The sequence below is a fragment of the Camelus bactrianus genome, chromosome 26 (genome assembly GCF_048773025.1).
Source record: "Camelus bactrianus isolate YW-2024 breed Bactrian camel chromosome 26, ASM4877302v1, whole genome shotgun sequence".
Classification (NCBI taxonomy): Eukaryota; Metazoa; Chordata; class Mammalia; order Artiodactyla; family Camelidae; genus Camelus; species Camelus bactrianus.
In genome coordinates, this window is record NC_133564.1 from 25488513 (window position 1) to 25497097 (window position 8585).

An 8585-nucleotide genomic window follows, 5' to 3' on the forward strand; every position below is an offset into this window, starting at 1 on the left:
TGCTAAGGGCTGTTGCTTTGGTGGGTTGAGGAAATGAACCAAATTGAGACTTCTTGATGTTTCATACTTGCCAGGAAGTTCAAAGATGTCTTGAATCACAAAAACAGCAATCAGAGAATCCTCTTGGTTTCTTTCTTTTCTTTCTCTCAGCTGGTTTGAAATATGTGAAATCTATAGGATTCCATGTCATACCAAAGTATGCAAATCAGTGGCACTAGGTTCTGAGTGTCTTTGAGGCAGGAGCCTTTCATCTCTATATTCCCACTTTGTGCTACATAGTATTGCCCTTTAAAATCATGTAATTAAAGAAATGGATAGATGGAGGGGTGGATGAATAGATGGGTGTGTGGATGAGTAGATGGATGGGTGGATGGACAGATGGACAGATGGATGGGTGGGTGGATGGAGGTGTCTAGAACCCTGAGTGTCTATGACTCAAGGGGCTTGGCCCAGTTCTTGAGGACTCGTTGCAGCTTGGATTTGATGAAGTCTCCTTAACTTCATAGCTGCTCTTCAGCAGAGACAATTTATCAGATTGCTTCTTATGGGTGGTTTCCAGGGTCTGTAATTCACCGTTCTTTTAACTTGCTCTTCTCTCAAACAAGACTTATTGTTAATTCACTGTCTAAATTTTTTCTGGACCCCGTGTCTGCTCCAAGACAAGTGGCTAAACAAGCAGGGATTCTCTGAGAGACTGCAAATTCAGCACTCCATGACCAGGAGTATAGTTATTTTGTGGTTTGTGACTGAAGGAGTGCACTCTATGTGCTGTTGATCAGTGATGGTAAAGTAGACATCATGCCTCTGTGGCTTTCCTGTTGCCCCTTCAGTGGCCACCGTTCAGAGGGATTAATCAGGTATAAAGTTCTGGGGGTGGGCAGACCTTTTCAGGTGGCCACTGCACTGTGGACTCCCTCTTCAGATTTTCTGAACTGGTAAAAATAGTATTTTGCTGCGTAATTTTGTCTGACTGTCCTTTCCCCACTTGAGCAGATAAAATATTCCCAAGTAACATGATGACAGCTGCTCTGATTTCTAGTTTTCCTCTTGGTTCCAACTGACCAGTGAGACAAATTGAGTCCTCCAGGAAACCTTCACCTGAATTGTCCAAAGGTGGTTATCCATGCCTCCTTACCTAGTCAGGTGAAGTTTGCTAAATAGTACCAGCCTCTAAAAACCAAGCAGGCAATCCAGATTTCCTTTTCAAAATTGGGACAGGGAAAATCTGTGATGGAGGGGACACTGAATATTTGAATATCATGCCTAAGTACGTTTACACATTTATAATGTTGTTATGAGGTGTATATTGAAGTTTATAAATCTAAGGGTTTTGGTACTGGTTCTCAAAGTGTGGTCTCTCCCCCAGCAGCGGCGTCAGTAGCACCTGGGAACTTGTTAGAAATGCAGATTCTTGGGTCCCCACCCCAGACCTTCTGCATCAGAAACTGGGATGGGGCTGGTAATCTGTGCACCAGTGAGTCTGATGCAGTTTAAGTACCCTGTTTTAGGACGTTTCCAAGGATAAGCCTTTTCCTTTTGGTCTTTTTAAAACAATGGTGTGGACAAATTAAATTGTCCCTTTTCTGAAGAGCATTTAATCACACTGAACAATTGTTCATTCATTTCTCAAGAGTATGTTAATCACATTAGAAATGCCCGTCCCCTTTCATTCAAAAGGGCCAGAAAGGGTAACATCCCTTTGATATATGAGTGCCCACGAAAATGATGACTCCAGTACAAGAACTGAAATGAGATACGTGTGCAAACGGTCCTCAGCTTTGCACAGAAAATAGGCACGAGAATTACCCCTCAGTATCACTTAGCTGAGAGAGGGGGAGAAGAAAATGTGGGAGTAAAGGCATTTAAAAAACACATAAAAAGGGCGTTAAAAAGCTTAAGCAGCAGCTCATGTTTAATCATAGATACGATGTTTTGCAAAGGGCTAAGAGGGGTTATCTATGCATTTAATGACTCTGTAAACCAGTGCTTTAAAATTTTATTGTTGTTTTCACTTCCTGGACTTCCATCTCTCTGACAGCATTGGGCAGTTTGGGGGTAATGTGTGGTAAGTACGTCATCCCAGCAGTCCTGATTAATCAGCTGACATTTATTGAGTGCTAAATATGTCCCCCAAATTGGGTTAAAAGAGGGGAATGCTGAAAACATGGCCTCTGCTTTTTAACAAGCTTACAGTCTAGCTGAAGAGATGGGAGTAAAATGGAAACAGCTCAATAAAAATCACGATCAAAATCGAGGAGGCATGATACAGGCTGCAAATGCAGGGTGACTGCACGTGCAGGTGGTGGCTCTGAGTGTCCAGCGTTTGAGAAAGAAGGCTACAGGGGCCAGTGGACCTCAAAGGATGCGGCTTGTAGAAATGGCCTCCAGGCTTCCCCTTCCCGATCTCTTTCCCCTGGCAGCGCGAGTTCCAGCTCCTCACGCTGAGAGTCCGCCCCTGGAATTTGGGCTTGCCTTATACCAGTGGCAGTGGCCAGGTGCCAGTTCTGAGCCTAGGCCTCAAGATGCCTGGCACGCTTCTGGCTGTTCTCTTGGAATATGTCCAGCTGCTATGAACAAGCCCAGTTACGGCTGTTGAAGGGAAAGAGACTACATCCTTTAAGAGCTGAGCTGTCTCAGCTGAGGCCAACTGAGACTAGCTAGCCTTGAGCAGAGCCCTCAGTGAGCCCAGGTGAGCACAGAACTCCCTGGCTGAGCCCAGTCAAGACTGCCAACCCGCAGGATCTCCATGAGTCAACATTGTTTTAGACCAACATGTTTTGGAATGTTTTGTCACACAGCAAATAACTGATAAAAGGTCTAAGTTTCAAGGTGGAGATGAAGGGAGAAAGTGTTCTAGGCTAGAGTTGCAACACCAAACAGGGCAAGAGTCAGAAATGTGTGAGGTCAGGTCAAAGAAAAGTGAAGACACCAGTAGGATGGGAGGTCTGACCGCTCTCAATCCATCAGTAGGAACACAAGCATCTAAGAGAACACATACTGGAGGCCAGACCTGCACTATGCTGATATCTTGAAACACCCCATGAGGCAGTAAGAAATAGGAATCCCCATATGTTGAAACACACAGTGAGCATCCGGACCCCATCTGTCCAAGCTGGACTCAGAGAGAATAAGACATTGTTTTCTAGCCAACTATATTCTGCCAAGACCAAAAAAAAAAAAAAAAAAGACAAAACAACAAATAAACAAAAACTTTGTGGCTTATAATCTTTTACTTTTTATATAGAAAAATCTAAAGCTAATGTGATTTACTTTCAAGAAACTCCTGTAGGCAATTTAAAGAACCCCAGAGTAAAGGATATTAGAAAGTTAGAGTGCTTTAAAAACCTTAAATTCTTCACTGTGGCTCTAGTAGGCTATTGAATAACAAAGAATTTGAACTCAATTTTAATTAGGTCATTGAATATATTTTTCACCATTAAAGAGCGTAAGAGAAATATTTTCCTTTCAATGTTAAAATGCTCTTTCTTTTGAGCGGTACTGGCTTGAAAAGAACATCCCTGGGAGATGATGGAGTCTTAATTTAAAAGTAGCTCCTTAAGTTGGGCGGGACGGTGGGGGTGGCAGACGCAGGTGGGGTGAGTTAGGTGCGGAGCGGGCGGCGGTATTCAGAAGGAACGGTATTTAAACTCCAGCTCCTCACACCTGGGAGCTTTCGTTCCAGCAACCACAGAGGCGTCTTTCCTCTCATTCCGTTGTTTTTGTTTTAAACTGACTAGTTGACGAAGTGCCATAAACTTTATACAAAATAGCCTTACTGAGCAACTATTTTATTCGAGCAATGAGAGGAGTATCAGCAGTCGCGCTCAGGTCATAAAATCAGGGCGAAGCAGGAATTTCCGTAGGAGAAAAGTAAAGTGTCAGCAAGACGGACTCGTCACCCAAGGGCAGCGTGCTAGGGGCAGCACAGCTGAAGCGCTCCCCGTGCGTGCGCGGCAGCGGGAGGGCGAGCGAGATACAAAGTTGTTTTAATTGCAGCCTGCCTCCTGCGAACATGTTGCTCCCTTCGGACTCTCCAGTCACCAGTGCACCCAAAACTTTTCTGTCACGAGGCCCCGCACCTCCCGCGAGCCCACTTCCTTCCTGCGCCGGCTAACAGGTCCCCAGTCGCCGAAGCGTCACCTCTCACTCCCAGCAAACCTCCGCAGCCCACTCGGACTGCAGCCGGCTTCCCATTGCAGCAAACGGGGCGACGGCGAGCGAGGAGGCGCGCAGGCCAGGGAAGACCCCGGAGGACCGACTCTCGGGCCGGGCTCGGGCATCAGCATGGGGAAGGCAAGCGCGGGGCGAGTTCGCACCGCAGGTAAACAGGCCGGCCAGGCGCAGGGCGCTGCCGCCGCCGCCGCCGCCGCGGCCACCCTGCGATTTCCAGGCACGCAACTCCGCCTCCAGGGCTCTCTCCCTCGCGCTCTCGCCCCGCCGCTCGCTCGCAGCCTCAGCAGCCGCCGCAGCATCACTTCACACAAAGGACTGTTACCCGCTCAGCAGCTCCTCCACCTCCACGTCCTCCTCCGGTGACAGCAGCCCCGACAGCAGGGCTCGGGCGCGGCGGCGGCGCGGGGAGGACCTGTCACTCCCAGCAACCGAGGCGGTGGCGGCGGCTTTCTTTTTCCTTTTCTATTTTGCTTTATTTATTTTTTTCGCCCGTATACCTCTTCGCCTTTCTGTGGTTCCACCCACCTCTTCTCTCCCTTCCTCCTCCTCCTCCCATAAACAACTCTCCTACACCACCCCCCTCAATAAATAAATAAAGGAGGAGGGTAAGGGGGGAGGAGGAGGCGTACGAGGGGAGGAGGAGAGAGGAAAAAGGAGGCAGCGCAAGAGAGCCAGGCAGAGTCCGAACCGACAGCCAGGAGCCCGCACGCACCTCGCACCATGAGATGGCGACGCGCCCCGCGCCGCTCCGGGAGGACCGGCCCCCGAGCCCCGCGCCCCGGCCAAGCGGCCCGCTCGCCGCCGCCGCCGCCGCCGCTGCTGCTGCTGCTACTGTGGACCGCGGCCCTGGCGCCGGGGGCGGCCGCCGGCGAAGAGGCGGCTCCCGCGGGGGCCTCGGTGTGCTACGCGTCCCCGCCCAGCGTGGGCTCGGTGCAGGAGCTGGCTCAGCGCGCCGCGGTGGTGATCGAGGGGAAGGTGCACCCGCCGCGGCGGCAGCAGGGGGCACTCGACAGGAAGGCGGCGGCGGCGGCGGGCGAGGCAGGGGCGTGGGGAGGCGAGCGCCGGCCGCCAGCCGCGAGCCCGGGAGCGCTGCCCGCCGCCAACGGGACCGTGCCCTCCTGGCCCACGGCCCCGGCGCCCAGCGCCGCGAACCCCGGAGAAGAGGCGCCCTATCTGGTGAAGGTGCACCAGGTGTGGGCGGTGAAAGCCGGCGGCTTGAAGAAAGACTCGCTGCTCACCGTGCGCCTAGGCGCCTGGGGCTACCCCGCTTTCCCCTCCTGCGGGCGGCTCAAGGAGGACAGCAGGTACATCTTCTTCATGGAGCCCGAGACCAACAGCAGTAGCCGCGTGCCGGCCGCCTTCCGAGCATCTTTCCCCCCTCTCGAGACGGGCCGGAACCTCAAGAAGGAGGTCAGCCGGGTGCTGTGCAAGCGGTGCGGTAAGTTCCTCGCCCCGCGGGGCGCGCTGGGGCCGGGCGGGGAGGGCGCACTCCCGGGGCGCGCCGGGCGCCGGGGCTCGACGGCTGCGGGGCGGACGTGGTCTGGGCGGCGGAGTTCCGGGGTGGGAGACGGTCGGCGAGTCTCGGAGGAGGAGGGTTCGCGGCTTGGATTCCTCCTACAGCGCCTTCTCCAGTTACCCGTTTTCGAGGTTTTGCCATGGGTGAGAGCCCACGTTTGGTCCTCGGTTGGGACCCCCTCAAACTTTCTGAACCCTTGGGGTTTCGTTCACTAAGTGTAATGGAAATGGGCCGGCGGCTTTCTTGCTTTTGCCTTCTTGAACTTGGCTTTGGTTAGGAGTTGCTGCTAAGGCGCGGGGGATGGGGCGCGGGCAGCCTTGTGGGGCTTTTCCTTTGAAGGAGGAAGAGCAAGTCCGACAGGTTTGTAACGTCTTCCCATCACTTGAGAGTCTGGAGTGTGGACATGGTCAGCGGTTTGTGTCTGCAGAGAGTTCGACCAGGAAAGGATAGCTCGTTAAGATTCCCCTTTCAATGTGGCAGAGTTTGGGGCGAACTCAGTGTCCAACAGATAGGTGCTGTCTGAACCTTGTGAATTTGTGTCTGGGAGAAGAAGAAAGTTGGGTGTGTTTCTTTTTGGTGAAATCGTCTCAAGACTTTCTGTTTTCACAATACTTGGGTTTGGAGTACGTTTTGGCACGTCAGTGAGTCAGAACAGCTGAACGTCATTACGGAGCTTCACGTGTAGGCCCTTAAGAAGAATTTCGCAAGAGAAGTTTAGCAATCCAATTTCCCAGACCTTTCCCGATTTTACCCCTGAAAAGGATTCTTCCCAGGTCTCCTTAGCATTTATCAGGTCTGAGAAATTAGTTGATAATCTGATTACATTTCTGAGGTAACATTGTGTTTATGCCTTTCATGAAATAATTTCTAGGTTCTAAATATCGTGTAATTTCCTGATATAGAATCACTAAAACTTAGCAGGGTTTCTGCTCAAACCTTAAATTAACGAGATTACACACCACACATTCTAACATGGATAATAGTTTCCCCTGGTCTTTATGTATCTGTCTAATAGATGGTTGGGTTAATTGAATTTTTACAGAACTCAGAACCATGCCAAGCTCAGCCTGCCTGGGGTGTGTGTCAGGGGATGGCCAGTTGTTGAAATTTCTGGTTGGTGTTTGTGGTGCTGATAGCCTGGGGTAAATGAATAGCTAATGGTTTGGTTTTAATGTCAGGCAAGGGCATTGCTCATATTTTAACAATGCACTTTCCACTCTGGATAGAAGCTGTTCTCAAACAGTGGTGCTGAAGAAAGCTGAGTGACGTTGGGATTCCCCGGGTCTGGCTGATAGATGTCACTGTAAAACGTGGGAAACTTTCTGCTGGGAGCTGTCTTATTAGGAAACACAGGAGCTCTACACCATCATCCTACATCGGAGGTTCTTCTCCTAGAGAATCTGAAGCAAAGCCTTTTGAGCCATGCCGTCGGCCAATTTTCACATGTTTTATTACATGCAATTCAGGAAGGATTTTGCCTTGACCCCAAATGAGTTGTGAATCATTTACTGCACATGGTGGAAGGTAATACAAAGGGGATGGTAGTTGGCAGTGATGCCTAGGATTCGGGGTATGCTGCTAGGTTAACAATGGTGTGAGTGATGCCTCTTAACTAGAAAGTAATGTCAGTTTTCAGGGATGAAGTTCTTATAAGGGTCCAGAGGATGTTTGGAAATGGAAAATGCATGTTGTCTGGAGGAATACTACTGTATTTTTGTGCTTCTAAGCCAAAAACGCCTCATTGAAGGTAGTTTTACCCTTTTGTTTGCCAAAGGACATCTGAGTTATAAGTTGCAGCATGCTAAGCAAACCAAGTTTTTTTTTTAATTAACTGGAAAGTTCCTGCGTGTAATTGAGTAGATTAGGAAAATGTGAAGTTACTACTTTAGGTTTGTGTAAATTACTGTTTGATTTTAGTGTTCTGTACTTTAAAGTATGATATTGCATGAAACCTTAACTAATAGGTTTGGCTAAGGACTAACTGAAATGGTGCTTAAAGTTACTCTTGCATTTTTATGGACATAGTACTTATTGTAACATTGTAGGATGTAAGTAAATAGCATAAGCTATTTTACATAATGTAAACTCAGTAAATCCACACTTGGTATATTGAGTGTAAAAGTGTATTGTGAGTGTGTGAGAACTTGTGAATTCATCCAGTTGTGTGGTTTCAGTTAACAACGTCGTGCAGAATGTACCAGGCAAAGGGACACAAATCGGGAAACAGGCAAACGAAAAGAAACATACAGAGAGAATAGGGGCTGATTTGTCCTGGTTGAGCTGCTTCTGGTCAGAAGATTTCAGGGAGAGTGATGGAGCAGAGGGTTCTTATCTAATGACATGAAGCTGCCCTGGGGGCGAGATGGCTGTGTTCCTGCCTGAGCCAGGATGCTAGGCTGGAGAAGGAATACAGCAAAGTCATTTTGTGTGATATGGTACCCCGGGGGAACAGTTTCCAGCTCTCCTGCACTCAGCTGCAGTGTTTCCTACAAGTTGCTTACTAGTGTGGAAACTACACACGCAACAGATTAGCCTAAGGGTTGAGCTAATGGAAGTCTTCCCTCAATTATTTCTTCTTCCCACCGTCCCCCTCACCCCCATTTAAGATAAACTCCTGAGTCGTATCTGTATAAAAAGAAGTTCTTCTCTAAACCATGGATTTTTGGAAGCAGAAACCGTCTAGTGTGTTTTAGAAGACAACACAGAATCTCACAGCTTGTCTGCTTTACATTTAAGGTTTTTGTGAATTACACTTTCTTTCCAGTTAAATTCTTCCCAGGCTTTGCTTTCTCTCTTGCTCACTGGACAGGCTGAGACTTATTTCTAAGTTTTATATTTATTGGAATGCAAAATCATTTGCTGTTCAGTTAAATTTCTATTGTTCAAACAGATCATG

General features: G+C 49.0%; 1 protein-coding gene across 1 annotated transcript; it reads left to right on the top strand.

Moving 5' to 3' along the window:
• The first annotated feature begins 3274 nt into the window (after positions 1-3274).
• On the top strand, positions 3275-7569 carry LOC141575160 (uncharacterized). Its single transcript, XM_074353791.1, has one exon. The coding sequence runs from the start codon at positions 4894-4896 to the stop codon at positions 5902-5904; it is 1011 nt and encodes a 336-aa protein (XP_074209892.1). The 5' UTR covers positions 3275-4893; the 3' UTR covers positions 5905-7569.
• Positions 7570-8585: the final 1016 nt, after the last annotated feature.

Coding starts and splice junctions, on each gene's coding strand:
- LOC141575160 (XM_074353791.1), top strand. CDS start 4,894: ATGAGATGGCGACGCGCCCCGCGCCGCTCCGGGAGGACCGGCCCCCGA.